Source organism: Acipenser ruthenus, chromosome 14 (assembly GCF_902713425.1).
Source record: "Acipenser ruthenus chromosome 14, fAciRut3.2 maternal haplotype, whole genome shotgun sequence".
Classification (NCBI taxonomy): Eukaryota; Metazoa; Chordata; class Actinopteri; order Acipenseriformes; family Acipenseridae; genus Acipenser; species Acipenser ruthenus.
In genome coordinates, this window is record NC_081202.1 from 13109138 (window position 1) to 13126823 (window position 17686).

The window sequence follows — 17686 nt, forward strand, 5'->3', positions numbered from 1 at the left end:
GGGTTCATCCTAGGGGTTGTTTATAAATTATCTTGTCTAAACACATAATCAGTGAACGACGAGGGGTACAAAATAATAATGAAGTGTTCAGTATTCATGCAACCTGTTCCTGGGAACATGAATGCAGTTGTAAAGTACCCAATCCCAGTTTTACTATTGTTGGACTCAGTCAAAAAATGGGAACCCATATGTCCATCCGTCTGTCTCACTACACAAGGTAGAAAATGGTAACAGCCTTGATTTTGGCAAAATTGGGTCATACACTCCTAGCACCCTATAGACATTTCGGATTGCATTTGACTATAATCCTTTATACAAAACAAAATGCACACTTTCTTACCTTTGTGCTTACATTTACTACTACTGCTGTGGCACCACAACTCTGCTACACTGCGTGATGTCAACCTTATTTTACAACCCGTCCTATCAGTGCAATTCTCTAGCGGGAAAGAACAACACAACACGAAAAGGTCACATTGGAAGCTACCTAGTTCCCAGGCAAGTGTGAGAACGAAATGCAAGTTAAAGTAGCATCTGGGGGAAGTGATTCATGTCATTGCTTGCTCTTGTGTTCGAATAATGAAGAAGGTAAAACAGCAAGTCAATCAGGACATCAAGGTAAAACAAAGAGACTTTGTTTAGTAATTAACAGTTTAATTAAGATATTGAATCGGCTCTAAACACGGTCACGTGAACAAAAATAAAAACCTAAAACTTCAAGCCCTAGTTCTTTCTGTTTCAAAATCCTGTATCTGCATCTTTCTAGTGGCGAATTATTCAGCAGTTTTTCTGGCACTTACTGTCTTTACAAGTTTAATAACTTTAATTCTGTCATCTAGGGAGGACCTTTTGTTTCTCCATGTTTTCTCTCTTCCTTTACATGAGAGCACTGTTGTTTTATTGATTACGAATAAAAGACCGCTAAAATGGTTACCATATTCCTTTGAATTTAGGACGTACCATTTAAAACCATATTTTTCTTATAACAATAGTCCTGTGTAAGGGTGCTTAATACAGGTTTGACTCCGTTGCTGGGTAAGAGAATTGTGGACGCTGGTCGCGTTAGACAGGTGGTCGATTAATACAGTTAAATAAAAGCACAAATATCATTGGAAGGAATTTAACGTGGTCGCTTAGACCAGATGGTCGCATGAGCAGGTTTGACTGTATATGGAATTTATTTGTATCAAATAACATTGCCTCTGAACTGTCATCATACCAAACTAAATCCTATACGATTTATATACTACTATTTCATATACTACTGCTTTTAGGAAGAAGATGATGACTAGTGATTTTCAATAACTGAATAGGGTGGTTTTCACAATACGTAATTTTGAAACACACCATTTTCTGTTTGTTCAAACCTGGCACTATCAGCACACAAAACAAGTCTGTTATCAACAGTAATATGGAATACACATTTTGCAAGACAGGATACCGGAAGCAATACTTTGTGTAATAGGCCAGTGTTATCTTTTCAATGTATGCCAAATTAATCAACTGAATGGTTGATCGTCACTTGCTTTTAAATAAGTTGTCAAAATAGAATATTGCTTTATTCAAATATGTAGAAAAGAGGAAAACAATCACTGTCAGTATTAGAGCAGCTGGATGCCGGCTCTAAGTTGATTTGTTAGAAATAAACTACATTGCAACTATATGCGATTTTCTCTGTGATGCCATTCTCATTCTAATTACAGCCCATGAGTGGCCTAACATGCCATTTTACTATACTAATTTACAGGATTTGCATAACACAGCTGAAGTGCTTCTGGGGTCAGCGAGGATCATAAGAATACAGCAATACAGTATGAAACAGCGCACCCTCCTGGGTTGTGAGGGTCCTGATATAGAACCACTTGGCGCTGTTGGCACCGCATTGTTGGATTCAGATGTTTTCTTGTAGAATCTTGACTATCCATAGAAATACTACAGAAGAGTATATACTGTTGTACTGTTTTAGGTTTTATACATGTATCCACCCATGTCACAGATCAGTACTGATACTGTAGGATGCTTTCTTTAAAATACTTAATAATAATAATAATAATAATAATAATAATAATAATAATAATAATAATCTGCTTTTAATTATCGCCTAAGAATCCAACAGTATGTTATGGTTAAAAACATACATAGCAATTTGCATTTACAAAAACAAAAATATATCACATGCTTTCTCTCTTCTCTGCGACTTACTGAGCTACATGCTTAAAGGATTAAATCAAAAGCTGTCTCTTCTACTTTGTAGCTAGACTGCAAGTCCCATTACACCACTAAAGTGCTGCAGTTTCTTTTCCCTCCAAGGCCTCAGAAATCAATACATGCTTTTAAAAATGTTTTTTTTTTCTTTTTAAATTTAATGTGAATCACTATTTAATCCAAATACAGCAAAACATTAAGATACTAATTTCCTAACTGTTGTTTAGCTTTTAAATAATTGTGTCTCCTTACTTTGTTCATGTTTAGAGTGTTTTTTTCTCAATAGAAACCATCATTTACAATGCTTGGATTGTTGATGCTGCAGCTGCTTTCTTCTGTAAGAAGCAGCAATTCACTACACCCATTGTTATAGTATTTATTTAATTAAAATGAAATAAACTGTATATTACTGTATATGTTTTCTTAAGATACCCAAAAAAAGCCAATATATAAATATGTTCCTTACCACAGGGAAGTCGTGTCCTAAGCTCAGTTTGTGATAAATGTTTGCGTGCAGAAACATCAGCAAAGAAGTAAATCATTTATTATTTAAGATTCTTGCTGATGGCTGAAATTATTCAGTAAAATATCAGCAGCCATTGTAATGAATGTTACTAGACCTGCTATGGGCAGATTAACCTCATGGCAAACTACTGTTTCCAAGCATAATTGGATAATCTTTAAGGGTATAAATACTGTAGTAATTGTAATAGAATGTGCTGGCAGTAATACAAAAAACTAACAAAAAAAAAAGATTGAAAAGAAAAGCTATTTAAAAAGTTCTGTAACAGAACATGACCAAAACTGAGGAATCATTTCAGTTCACTGCTGTACACTGTGACCAATGAGAAAGTCATTACATTGGACTGCCTCTACTCTACTCCCACCCAAAACTATCTAGATAATCACATCCTTTCATCTGCTGTTTATAACAATCCTAAACTGCAAATGTTGCTAAACTGCTTGACGTGTCTCAATCTGGCCAGCCTAGCGCTCTTTGTGGGACCCCAACCAAGATTGGCAACTCACTGTGATAGGGATTTAAACAAGTCAGCTCTAGACTGAATGACACCCCTTCTGCTATTGTCATAGCAATCCTGACATGCCACTGTAAAAGCTCAACCTGATTTTCATTGGATATTGTGACATTCATTACTTAGATGAAATGGCTAGTTCATTCAAGATAGCACATGGCATAGAGGTAAAAAAAAAAATCTAACTTGTTATGAATGAGTAGTATTGACTGAGTATCACTGTAAACATTTACAATTCTGAGTATAGTTAGTTGCAAATCTAAAATCGGCTTTGATTTTGTAATCATATACAGTAGAGCCCCAGAGTTAGGAATTTACAAACTGACCGGTCTACCGAACCCCCACTTTCAACCGGAAATATGCAACCACTCAATCATGTGTGCAATGCAACCAGATAGGCGCTCCTGCATAAGAAGCGTGCTGGTCATGGAGATGGCAAAATTACTGTACCAACAAATGTATTCAGAAAGGTGAAGCAGATTTCAAAGCAAGTATGGGCAATTTTACTGGGAACATTTTAGTTTTAAACAAAGAACAGTTTTTTTTTTTCAAGCCAAGGAGGCTAAATGACTGAGCAGGCTGCACAAATGCATTTTGTTCAAAAACAAGCACAACGTTAACCCAGGTTTTTACTGGACGTTTAAATCTGTGTTTTTGCTACAGTTACAATTTCAATGGTAACTTCAGTTTAGCCTTTTTCCATTTATAGTACTGTTTTAAAGACTTTAGAACTATAACAATATGAGTATTGCATTACTGTGGTGTATCCTTGTATTATTCTTCAGATTGAGGGTGTAAATAGCAGGTGTACACTTTTATTAAAACCATTGAAAACTAATTTTCAGTGGTAGGGGCATTTCACTTATGAACAACCGCCATTCATAACTCTGAGGTTGTACTGTACCTTTAATGCTCAGCCCATAAATCAGTGTTATTTCATATCATATCCTTTTGTAATTTACTGCGTTTATTTTTGAACAATAGCAGTATTATATGAGACGCTCACTGTGTTGGTTTACAACATTACTTTCAAAGACAGGACAAATTTCTAGGTGGGAGTGCAATTGCATCTAGAGTATTTACAAACCAGTGCAGGCACATACTGGGGGTCCTCATAATACTGTAATAAGTGCATAGTAAGTGAAAGATTATAGTCAAATGCAAACCGAAACATCTATAGGAGGCTAGGAGTGTATAATAAAATACAAGTTTGGTGAAGATCAAGGCAGTTATGGTGTTCATTATAGAGTGTGACAGACAGACAGACAGACAGCGTCAGATGTAAACGATCAGTGCATAAGGGTCCCCATTTTTTCAATGAGGATCCTAAATATATAAATGATTGCTGATGTAAGAATGTGATATTTTAAAACATGATATTTAAATCTTACATGAATTAGACATTTGGAAACAGAATATCATGATATACTGCTCTGCATCCATTTTATAGAATGTTTTTTTTTTGCAAAAGTCTGTTTTTTATATATCAATAGATTGAGTTATTGACAAACTATAGGTTATTTTAGTCAGGGATCCAGACAGCCTAAATAGTGAAGGAGTTGACACTCTTTGCTACAGTTTGCAGGCCAGTGTTTTATTGAAGTTTAGACCCTCAGGGATAAGAATCAAGAGGCCTGCTCGGCTGGAACTCTTGGTCACTTTGAGAAATTAGGTCATTTTTATGACATCATCAAGTTTAAGAAAAATAAAATTGAAAATACCCAAAATAATATAAAGCCTTATTGTGTAGCTAATTAGCTTTACTTCTGTTTCAACTTTATTTTACTTAACAGGTACACTTGGTTTTGAAGATATTTGTCAGTAAAAACTTAAAATTACACAGACTGCTATAGTAAATTAAACACTTTTTCACATTTTTCTGTGTTTTCATTTTTTTGTCTGAAATTCCAAATTTGAGTGCTTAATGTTTACTAAAATAACTTTTTTAAACACTAAATTGATACTATTTTAGTACTATGCATTCAGAAATAAGACACTTAAGTAAATGAAAAGCATCCAAAATTGTGAAATGGTAGCATTTTGATGACATCAAACTAAAAATAATCACAAAATGTTAAATTAAAAATAAATCCACTTAATATAGTCATTTTTTTCAAATGTATTTTATGTTTTAACACAGGGTCCACTTTCCTCATCACTGGGTACCAAAAACTTCCACTCATCAGTGTGAAGCATTTGCAGTGCGCCCATGTTTATAAATAAGAGGATGGCACTTTGCACTTGGTCAAGCCACATAACTAAATTTAAGATAGCCGTGATGACTGGAATCCCATTCGTCATATATATCAATGGAAAACTTAGTAAGAGATTATTTAAACTATTTCTACCTACGAGTTGCTTCATGCTATTTAGCCTTTTCACACGCACTCATTACTAAATACAGCTCCAAGACTTGATTTTAATTATCCTAAAAGTGAAATAACATAAAAAAGCCAAAACACCAATCATACCAAGGAATCATTTCCTACTGTCACAACATCCATTCAAACCCATATTCATGTGGGTTTAAAGGCTGTTTTTATTGAAGCATTTGGCAATGGGAGAGTCATAACAGAACATTTTAAATAATAGGAGAAAACTTTTACAGAGCTTTTTTTTTTCCTGCATAGCATAGCATAGCCTTGCTCTACATCAGGTTCAAATAAGGAGAAGGGATCATTTGTTCATTCATGGCTAAAAATAGACAACTTTTTCTCTTCATCCAGGTCTTGTGCAAAGTACAGGTTTCTGACAACTGCGCTCTCTTCACCATACACAGATTTTGTTTTCTGTGCAGCAAAAGAGGTCTTTCTAGCACTTGCAAAAGTTTGAAACTTCATAACTTCTACTTTTTCACTGCCATTCTTTTGTGTATAAACCTAAAGCTGCAAGTCCCTTCTATTTGGCTTTCACAAGGTCATGTGATTCACATTTTTGGCCAGTAGAGATGTTCAGCAACTCCATGACGTTACAACAAAATGGGTTGATCATTTTCCCATGAACCACATCTTGTATTTTCCTGATGGTGTTTGCATTTTTCTTTGCTTGGCATTCTGAGTCTTCATGGTGTTTCTGCTCACACTGACCCACATGTGCCATTGCTTTTGTCTGCTCAGAGACTCCTGTTAGTACTGGTAAGGCTCACAAGTACTTCTCCATAGTGGTAGGCTGCAGGCTTACACCATGGAAGAGTTGGGTCTTAGCATCGCAGTTGTATGTCTTCGGACTCCATTGAACTTTCCAGATGTTTGTCGCACAGTGAAGTGTCCGTCTCTGAAAGCACAGGCAACATCAGGGGCCACTGAAGACAGTTCTCTCAGGGCAGCCAGGGAATGGGGATACAGGAAACATACTTGCAATGCCTAGCTGCGACCAGGTATGGAAGCATTTTCTCAACTTCAGCAAGGTGAAGGCCAGCTCGTTCAGCGTGAATGTACCGTTTCAGAATCATTATCATGTCCAAGTACATAAGCCAGAGTTTTGCAGTTGGAGATGTGCAACACAATTCATCATAACCATAAGAGTCTGTATTTTCTTCAGAGGCTCTGATACACTTGAGCATGCCTTTGACACCTTCTGTGCATCCTTTTCTGACATGGCCTCTGTGAGCTGAAGGATGCTCTGAGAAAGTAATGACAAACATTCAAGGTCTCTGTCTGCTTCACTTGCCAACCACTTCTCAAAGGATTCCCAATGTAATGCAAACATCCCACTATGAACCAAGCTATGTGCCCTCAGCATTGTATAGTAATCTCTGCCTTCCATGATCTTATTTGCCGTTCCAGATAAACAAACATCACCTTCCACTAATATGTCTTCAATTCCAGTTTAACTCATGAAGTATCCATAAATCTTGTATTTTTGAATCGTGTGCATTTCCACTACAGGAAGGAGAAGCATCAGCTGGGCTAATTGGATCGGATGTGTTGCAGATGTGTCTTTTCTAATGGGTGGTTTCTGTTGTCTGTCGGTTTTATGAAGCTCTTTTAATTCTGACCTAATGTTCTTTGCTGAGTGATAGGACATGGCTTTAAGTTGTGCTGGAGTCCTTGCACTTCATAAAGCAACCTGCCAACACTGAGATCTGATGAACACAAGAGGCTTGATGTTCCTTTTTGTGGTACGATCACTGCTCAGGGCCTTGATAGTAATTCTGGAGGTGCTTTTTCAGACTAGATGACTTGTAAGAATGGACATTTTCTATACCACGCTCAACTAACCAATGACGATACTGAAGTTTTGTGATATAAAAGACACTTCCATCCTTCTTCTAACAACGTTTGAATCTGAGCCAACAGTAGCAATTAGTGCACTATGTTTGTGTTTTGTAAATATGCAGTTTTTTTGTTCAACAGTTTTTCAATTTGTGTAAGTGTTTCTGCACTTTGTAAGATACAGAGGGTGTTTGGCCAGAAATTCATCTTTTGAAATCAACTCATCGGCTGGGTTTGAATGGCTTGTAACATTGTCGGATATCCCTGCTCAATCAATCTCTGCATTGAATCAACTTTGATGCCCTGCTTACAAATGAAGCATTTTGCATAATCTGTATCTAGTCGTGGCCTCTTTCTACACACTGAAAAGGCTGTCTCCATTTTTCATCAGTCCATTTCTAGTGATAATATATAAAAATATAAAATAAAGACAGATATGTATTTAGTTTGTATGATTAATGTTTTTAGATGTAATAGATAACATATTACATATTCAGCATTTACTCATTGAAGCCATTATGACATTTTCATATATATATATATAATTTCACACATTGTTTAAGATACAGTTCATATTTTAGGTCTTGGAAACTGTCCCTGTGACAATGTTATTAAAGTTATGTTATTTAAGAAACATTTTTTGAAGTTTTCATATTCAAACGGTATACGCTTTACGTAATATATATGAAAATGATAAAATACCTACGATTCGAGATTCTCTAAACAGAATACTTTATAATGAGGAGAATTCTCTGTCTGTGTCTTCACTCAGTCACCACTGCCAGTCAGTCAGCGGTGACAGAGAGAAGTGACAGGGAGACGAAATGACCCCGCCCCCCGCCTAAACAAAAACAAACGACAGGCTGCAGAATTGAGATGGGCTACTTGAACAAATGTAAACACTTTTATTCTTTCTAAATAATATGAACAAGTACAGTACATGTATATATATATATATATATATATATATATATATATATATATATATATATATATATATATATCAACAAAACTTTCTGATGTGCATCTTGATTTTTATGAGTACCGGTAATACACTGAAGTTAAAAGCTTGATATGAAGCGCGAACGAATTCACAGAAAAACGTACATGCATTTATCCTTTAACTTTAATCAATCCCTCGTTTAAACTATATATGTAACATATAATCTTGGCAGTTTAAAGACCCTATCAAAGGGTTTTTGTTTTGTTTTTTTTTAACAGCATTGCTCATTTACTGACTAACGCGAGTTGCATTCAGGGTTGGACTTGGTAAATTAAATATCAAATAAAACTAGTCAACAACCATTATTTAATATATAAGCAATGTTTCCAACAAAGCAGGCCTCTTGATTCTATCACAGTAGGGTTTGACCTTACAAAGTGTCCAAACAATTGTAGGCGGTGGTGTCATGTTAAACCATTTTTAAGAGCTTTTCTTGCACTTGGATCCCTGACTATTTGGATATTTTAAGTGTCATTTCAACTTTGTAACCTTACACAATCATATGAAATCATTTAAAAACATTTTCTTACCGAATAACCATCAGAATACTGGAAATGAGGCCTGGTACTTTCATCAGCTGTAGGACTCAGTGGCTTTGGATCAGACATAGATCTCTGCATCATCTTCATTGTTCTAGGGCTGGGAGGAGGAGCTGTGGATGCTTCAGATGTCGCCATTTTCTGTGGAGTAATCTCAGCACCAAGAGCTTTTTCATACGGCACAAATTCTAACGATTTACTTGGAGACACAGGAGAAATAGGAGAGTACAGAACTTTAGGAGATTTTGGAGGTGATGGAGCAACTTGCAGGGAAGAGTCTGCTTTCAGGTGGGTGGAATAACCTATCTCTAATGGCGTTGGACGCTTCTTGTCTTTTTGAGGAGAGTACTGGCCAGTTTGTTTATCTGCATCTGTTTCTGTCTGGCAACTTAAACTACTACCTTTATAGGTCTTTTCTGAGGCAGATATATGTTTTTTTATGTCTACCTTGGTATCCATTTGTGCCCTTATTGAAGGTGTCCTTATAGTTCCTACAGGTTCGGTTTGAACTGAAATTTCTGTTACAGTCTGGATTGCTATGCTGGACACTTTAGAATTGTGCTTATTTTTATCTGTCTCAGTGCCGTCGCTATATTTGCTTACCCGTGACCTTCGTCTTGACCTAGTAGGGATGTCCCACTCTTCTTGGTCCTCATCATCTGTCTGAACACTGGTGTCAACACTCTTCTTGGTTCTCCGTCTCCTGCCAGTGTAAGATCTGTCCACACCATCTTCATCGTCTGTTTGCACTCCACTGTCTACAATCTTTTTGTGTGATCTAACATCATCATGCAATGCTTTGTCAGGTTCCTCGTACTTTTCATGTAATCGTGGCTGCCTATCTTCTTGTACATCAATGTCTTTTAATAACATTTCAGAGACAGAGTTGGGCAAGCTAGGGATAAACTGAGCTATCCCTTCTGAGGGAACTGTGTACCAGGTAGCGTTTTGTTGAAGCTCAATCCCGGATACAGCAGATGAGGTTGCAGTTTCATCCTTTATTGGCCAATACTGGCCATTCTCTCCTGCTTTATACTGTGTATCCTGCAGTACTTGTTCTGAACTTGTCTGTGGTGAAGCACTGCCAGATGGGTCATAGCTATACTGATAGATCTGTCGAATCTTTTGCTCTTCCAGTTGTTGCTGCAGCTGATGCTGCAGCTGCTGAATTTGCTCAAGCTGCATCTGTTGCTGGGCAAAGGTCTCCTGTTGCATCATTAAGTGAGCATGTCGCTCTTCTTCTTGCTGTAAAAGGAGCTGGTGCTTCATAGTATGCAGTTCTTCTAATTCTTGTTGGACTATCAGCTTATCCTGTTCACGGAACCTTTGTATCTCTTGGCGTTCCCACTCCAGTTCTTCAGCTAGGCGCAGCTGCTTAAGTTTTTCAAGTTCAAGAAGTTCACGTTCCATTTGATACTGTTGCTGCTTACTCTCATCGTATGAAATGGGTGAGGCAAGTGCCTCCAGGGACAAGGCTATGGCATCTAGTGATGCATCTGTATATGACTCAGAAGCTGTTGTTACAGTAGGAATAAACTCACTCTGCCCGGTCATCAATGTTTCTAATGGTGTACTCTGTAAACTTGTTTCAAGACCAGCTGTGGTTGTTAAGAAACTGTATGACCTGGGAAGTGGTTGGTTCTGTAGACTTGACAAAGATGGCATGGTATCACTAGTATGCAGCCCAGACCAATCTTTGTATGTTGTGCTAAAGACAGATCCAGGCTGTGTAGTGATGGCAAATGTAGATGGAACTGGAGCTGCCACTGAAGAATATACAACACCATTGGATGATCTTAATACACTGTTTACTCCATATTGGGTTCCAATTGGTGGGATTATTCTTGCTTGTGAATACTGTGGAATACTGATTCCAGTTCCTGAAATCACTTGTCTGGTCTCTGGATAGGGGCCAGTGCTCTTGCTTGAATAGTTCATAACTTCACCTGTAATCATATGGTCAAAATTATAGCTCAGTCCTTATCAACAATGGTGTTTTTCAAAGCCATGCCATCCAGATGATTTTAAAGCAAAAGAGAATGCGAGCAACATCTTCAGCGTGTTCAAATTAGTAAGATGCGAAGCAAAAACACTGTGGGATAACATGCAGGCACATGCAAGCACCTGTGCGCAAAAGAAAAAAAAAGAAGAAAAAAAAGGAAAACAAAAATTACACCCATACTAAAATATGTTGTCAGTTTACTGTCCAAAATGCAAACAGATGAATTACAAAATAAAAAAGGAAAAAAAAGAATAGAAAAATCAGCCAAGTATGAGCTGGGGTAACCCATGATATTTTAATGAAAGATCAGCCACTGTGTAATACTGACCTGCAGATAGTCTTCCAGAAGTAAGGTCCACTGCACCCTCTGTCACAGCACTATGATAGTCAAAGCTGTTCTTGCTTTTGTAAAGAAACAAACCAGCCTCTGCTAAGTTAGTTTCGGACATGGAAGGTTTCATGCTACCAACACCTCGCATGCCATAAGGTCCTGGGCGGTCATATTGATAATGATCATCTCTGTAACCAAAACGATCTTCAGGCAAAGTTGTTGCAGGCTGCTGTGATGTACAGATCCCTCCAAATGGAAATTTATAGACAACATCACAGCAAACAGCTCTTCTTCCTGCAGTTAGGTCCACAGGTTTGTCATCTTCTTCTATAATGGTAGTAACCACTTCTGAAGTAGATTCATTAACAGCCACCATCGTTCGAAGAGGCTTTGTAGTGCTTAGGTCCACAGCTCCATTCTGAACAGATTCTGGGTTTGTAGAAACATCATTGAAGCCATTGGTTATGCCTGTAGGAGCAACAGTTAAAGGCTTCCCAGCTCCTATGTATGCAGCAGTACCAAAAGACAGATTTATAGGGGCTGCTGAACTGCTGGTGGCTAGAGACTGAGTATCCAAGGTTCTGTAGGTTATTTGGGCAATGGGCTCAAAAGGCTTTGATGTTGTCAGTTGTAGTGGCATTGACATTGAATGACCTACACCCATGGGTCTCTCACCTGCACTGCTGTAAGCTGCTATAGTAGCAGTGCAAGTCACAATGGTTATGCTCTCAGTCACAACGGCCAATGTCGATACTGGTGTTGACCCAGTACTCAGATTTACAATACCTGGCTGCACAGCACTTGTCTGCCGTCCACTGCCTTCACTTGACCAAGACTGCTGTCTTGAATCCAAAAAAACAGGGGATAAGTCCATTCCTTTATCAGTCATCTCAACATCTAGCTTTGTTAAAGTACGGAGATCAATCACATCACAAATGTTGCCATTTTCTTTACTTGTTGTAGGTTGTTGATGTTTAGCTGTTTCTGGGGGAATGGTAATGACAACACTAGCAACATTTGTAGTGGGTAACCTTTCATGAACAAGAGACACTGTAGTTCTTTGAACCTCTGTGGTCACCACTTGTGCTACTAGGTTGGGCAAAGTTACAGGAGGTTTTGCTGAAGTAGAAACTGAGGAATAAACGTGACTCACACTTGAAACGTATTTATCTGGACCCATAACTTCTTGGCTTTCCACAGATTTTATATACTGAGTAAAAGGCATAGGTGACATGCTTGATTGTCCCTGTTGCTTTGGTGGATACCCTAAAGAAGCCTGGGTTGTTATAGATTCTGTTGGCGTGCCAGGCTCAGATGGTAAAGTGATAACCACATAGGTTTCATGAAGAGAATTAGTATATCTTGGTGAGGATTTATTAGAATAGGGAGACATAGGGGATGAAGGGGATATAAATTTACATTCAGCTGGGGCGATTAAATTTAGTGTCATAGATGTTGTGCTTGGTGGGATGAAGGATCTTGCTTGTGAATCCCCTGTATATCCCTTGGTAGTTATGGTTGGCTGGGCTACCCCTGGTTTAGGAGCAATTGGAGGCTTAACTCCTTCTACTGTTCTGTGACCAAACATCAACCCTGCTGGAATGGATACTGGCTTAGGTGGAACAGGTGGAGGAACTGGGGTTTTCATAATAGGAATCACTGAGCCTTTTACCGATGGACTTGGGCATGTGGTTATAATAGTTGCCTGAGCATATGTTACTGTTGTGGAAACTGGAACTGTTGCAATAGTTGGAATTAATGCTGGTGTACTAACTGGCGGTTTCTTTTTGTGGTAAACAGATGGCTTGGGTAAGGTTGGTGGTGGTAATGGAGGAGGAGGAGGGGGAGGAGGTGGTGATGGCACTGGTACATGTGCAGACTCCTGAGAAGAGCTTCTGAAAAACGAGAATACTTGAGAGGAAATAGACGGGGCTGACGAGATTGTAGAGGGGATTTTTGACACAGTGGTTGTGACAGCAGTAGACACAGTTGTAGATATTGAGGAATTATACAGTGGTACAACAGGCAAAGGGGATATACTTACAACAATAGGAGAAGGAGTACTAGAAATTGAACTAGTAGAGGCTGATGGAACTGTGCTAGTAACCTGAAAGACAGCTCGAGCAGCAGCAACCCCTGTTGAACATGTCACTGCTGTTGTTTTAGGCTCATAAGGTTTTAATACCACTTCTGATTTTGTTACAGCTGGTTCCCTCACCACTGTGTGAGTAACATCAGTAGAACTGTCTAAACCAGGCACAGAGATTACAACATGGTCTATGCTAGGTGACACTGTTAGGGGTGCAGTAGTGGGAGAAACCTGTGTAAGGGAAACACTGACTGAAGTTGGAGTGGTAACTGATGAACTTATTTCAGCTTCTGAAGCAGGGGGGGCAATTGATGTAACCACTGGTGTAGATTTTGAAAATGTACTATCTCCAGCTTTAGATGGTATGTCAACTATTACAGAGTCTCTGTACTTGGCAACACTAAATGTATCAGCAGAAGTGGTGGTGGCAGCAGTTGATTTCGTTGCAGAAGAGACCTCCGCTACAAAGACTATACCTGTAGTACTTTGGGATGAAGATACAGGTGGTGGTGGTGGTGGTGGTGGGTGGGTGTATTTCATTGAAACTGGAATAGGGGTAGACCCAGAAATTGGGGTTTCACAAACTACTGAAGTGGGACTTGTCATTGAAGATGTTACTGTAGGTGCGGATGTGGATGTTGTACTTGCAGTTGATGTCCGTATACTGATGTCTGTAGCATGATGAGATGCTTCTGATGAAGCTGTTGAGTGGGGCTCCTGTGACTCACTTGCATACTCATTTATGAACACCTCTTCAATATCTTCATCTGCTGTAAAGTGTTGTGTAATTGTGACATCAGGAATGGGGTATATTGTGCTGCTGAGTGGAGCTACTGTGACTACTACTACTGATGTACACGTTGCAGGTTCATGACCTGTAATGGGGGCTGACATTATAGATTCACCTTGTATTTCCCTGAACCCAGTTGCAGATGAAGTTATAGACAGGTCTGATGAAACAGGAGTAGGCTGGGTTGGGCTGGTCCCAGGGGTCAGAATAGCCCTTTGTCGCTTCATAAGCTCCTCATAAGCGGCATCTGCATCCAACAGTGGTTTTTCTTCCTTTGTAGAGGGTTCTACACCTCCTTTGGAATCTGAAACCTGTCTTGTCTTACTGACAGAAGGTGGCAAACTCATGGCATGCTGAGGTAATGTTTCGTTTGACGGCTGTGAATAATAATATTCCTCTTCTGTCTGATAGTTCTTTTTTTGCATCATATCATCAAAAACCTGATCTGGCGATCTTAATTTCTTTCCAGGTTCCTGCACTTCTCCTTTGCTTGATTCTTGTTGTGCAGTCAAGTAGCTGCTGTCTGTTGTTCCACTGTAAGTGTCTTCTACTAATGATTCATAAATATAGTCTTCAATGAGCATACCTCCATATAATGGCTCCTTCTCATGTGTTACATCTGTTTCCTTCTGACTTTGAAGCAGTTTAGCTTTCTGCATCATTTCTTCATAAACTTCATCAGCACATTTTAAAGATTTTGGAGTAGTAGCCTTTTGTGATATATCAATATTCTTCTCATCAGTTGGAGAATACAAGGATACAGATGTAGGTAACTTGTACACCTTTTGAACAGCTAGAATTTTGTCTGGGGAAATTTCAAACCCTTCAGGTTCAGATTCAATACTTGGAGAGTATTCAGAGCAAGAGGACCTATGGAGTTCCTCCATCTCTGCTGCTTGACGTAACTCCTCTGTAGGAGAAGCATCTTCTATTGGGGACAGATTGCTTGGAGGTGTTTTAGGACGCTCGCGTCTCCTCTGTGCTCTTAGTTCATCTTTGTCTTTCTTGGATTTCCTGCTAGAGCTTTTTCTCTGCTGCTGTTCCAGCTCACGCTGCTTCTCTTGTTCCATCAGGAGTTCTTCTTCTTCTCGCAGCTCTTCTTCTTCAGAAGAGTCTTCAATAGTAGGGAGGACTTGGCCATGTGCTCGGTGTCTGGCCTTTCTTTGTTGTTTACTTTCTCCACTCATTTTTTTGTGACTGGGACTACTGTCACTGTCTTCATCAAGTGATGACACAGATGTAGGTGACGTTCCAGGTGTAAAACTGGATGCCTGTAGACTGGATGAACCTTCCCCTCTTGATCTATCCTCAGGAGAGTCAGTTAGGCTTTCCATCTCAAGCTCTCCCTCATAGCCTTCCTGACTCCCTTGTTTTTCTGTCCCTTCTATATATGGTGTTGCAGTGGTACTGTTTAGCTCAATGGTCTTAAAACGTCTGAGGCCTCCTCCACTTGAGATGGAGAGTTCTTCATTTTCCTGACTTTTGGTTTCTCTGAACTTTGACTCTAGGCTTTCATCATACACTTCCTCTTCCTGATCACGATCGTGCCATGAATGTCTCCTCCCTGGGTCATCCTCATGACTTGTGCTACTTTTTTTGGTTAGTCTTTTGCTTTTCCCTGCTGTACTTTTCCCTTTGCTTTTTCGATCCTCATGTTCTTTTTTCTGCTCTGCACTAATTCCTTTAATCTGAGTCCTAATGTAATCATCATCATCAGAAGCAGAGGCATCCTCATCTGCACTCATTCCAATGATCTGTTTCCGAATGAAATCTTCATCTCCAGAACCCTGACTATCCTCTTCTTTGTATTCATCGCTACTGGAGGATCCAATACTCATCCTCTTTTTTCTTTGTGGAAGAGGGGAGTGTTCACTTTCACTGCTATCTTCAATGGAATCATAACGTTGCCTACTTGCTGAACTACCATTCTTAGAATCGTGTCCTTTTCTGCCATATTTTCTAGGTGATACATCACTCCGATCTTCCTCTTCCAGAGCTTCTTCATCCACTTCTTGGATGTCTTCCAGATCCTCCTCATCTGAACTGCAAGATTCTGGGGTGATTGGCAATGTTCTAGATCTGTGGCGATCCCTTTCCTGCTCACAATAAAGGCTGTATGGATCTTTTTCAACTGTGCTTGTTTGGGCTTCTAAAATTGAAAGCACAGTGCTTTCTAGCTTGGCCAAATCTGATGGACTTGAAGGACTACTCTCTTGAGAAAGCAAGTCCTTTTTTGAAGGCTCTTTAAGCAAGTCCTTTTCATCGCTTGGAGCAAGACTTGGGATTTCACCTAGTGAACTTGAGATACCATCAGATGAGTAGCCAGTATCACTTAACCCTTGGGGGCTTTTCTGCTGTGAAGAACCTGAAGTATCAGATTTATCATCTTCCTTTTCCTGTAAATGACAATTGTGCCAGTTTGATTTAAAATTTTAAAAAAATATAAACGTTTTCATCTAGAAAACACACATTTATTAATGTGTTGATCTTTAATGGGTAAACTACCATTTCTAAACTGTTTCAAAATAAGCATTCCTATTTTTCTTGCATTTTATGAAACAGAAGCAGTAACAAACACAATAAATCTATTTTTGTGTAGTGTGATTATTATTTACGCTGAGTCTTTTTAATTACCTTTGAGTTATGGCACCATAACTATTACTTGTTCATAATTATAACAAACATGTTAACAGAAAATAAGGAATTTCTGAAGTCTCTAGGTTACCTCTATTTAAGTAAAGTGACACGTAATGTAATGAATTCCTAAACATTTGTCTACTTTTAATGCAGTTCCCTTTCAATTCGAAGACGACCACCAAAACATTACTTATGGGATATGCCTGCCTATTGGTAGGTATTTACTGAGCTGTTTATATCACAGCTGCCGAAAGGCCCCTTCCTGTGGTGACATCCTCGGTCCCGCAGTGCAGGGTTACAGAGACACACTCAAACGGGCGTATGCAGCAGAGGCACAGGTGACCCACCTTGCAAACACGGCAGGTATAATGACCGCCTATATGGACGGCATACTGAGAGAAGCCCCGCTCCCGGAGCCGATGGCTACCGAGTTGTGTCTCCTGTCAGGCATGCTGCTCCAGATCTCCAGCCTTCAAAGGCAAGCCCTAGGCCAGAGCCTGGCAAGCCTGGTAGTACCTCGCAGACAGCTGTGGCTGTCGCTGGCGAGGGTCCCCGATGCGGATAAGGTGGCACTGTTAGACGCGCTGATATCCCCGGAGCATACCTTTGGGCCAGCTGTGGAGATCTTGCAGCGCTCCCACTGAGAACGCGAGGAGCCTTGGCAAGTGGCTGCACTACTCCCTCTCCATGCTCCGGCGCGGAGCAGGTCGAACCGTTGGCAACTGGTGTCTGACTAAGGGTCATGACCCAGTCTCTTGCCCTGTGCCAGTTATCTTGCAGTTTCTGCAGGAACTGCTCAATGCTGGTAGGTCACCTTCTACATTGAAGGTGTACTTAGCGGC

General features: G+C 39.4%; 1 protein-coding gene across 16 annotated transcripts in view; it reads right to left on the reverse strand.

Annotated features, from left to right (window-relative positions):
* Nucleotides 1–17686, reverse strand: part of LOC117419698 (protein piccolo-like) — a 109155-nt gene that overhangs the window by 55740 nt on the left and 35729 nt on the right. For all 16 annotated transcript variants that reach the window (XR_009307248.1, XM_058985881.1, XM_058985880.1 and 13 more), the window contains exons 5-6: nt 11326–16603; nt 8987–10941 (exon numbers count right to left, since the gene is read on the reverse strand). Coding sequence is in view for 15 of the 16 variants with exons in the window: in XM_058985881.1 (XP_058841864.1) it covers nt 8987–10941; nt 11326–16603 (7233 nt within the window). In the remaining variant the exon portion in view is untranslated. The remainder of the gene's footprint in view (nt 1–8986; nt 10942–11325; nt 16604–17686) is intronic.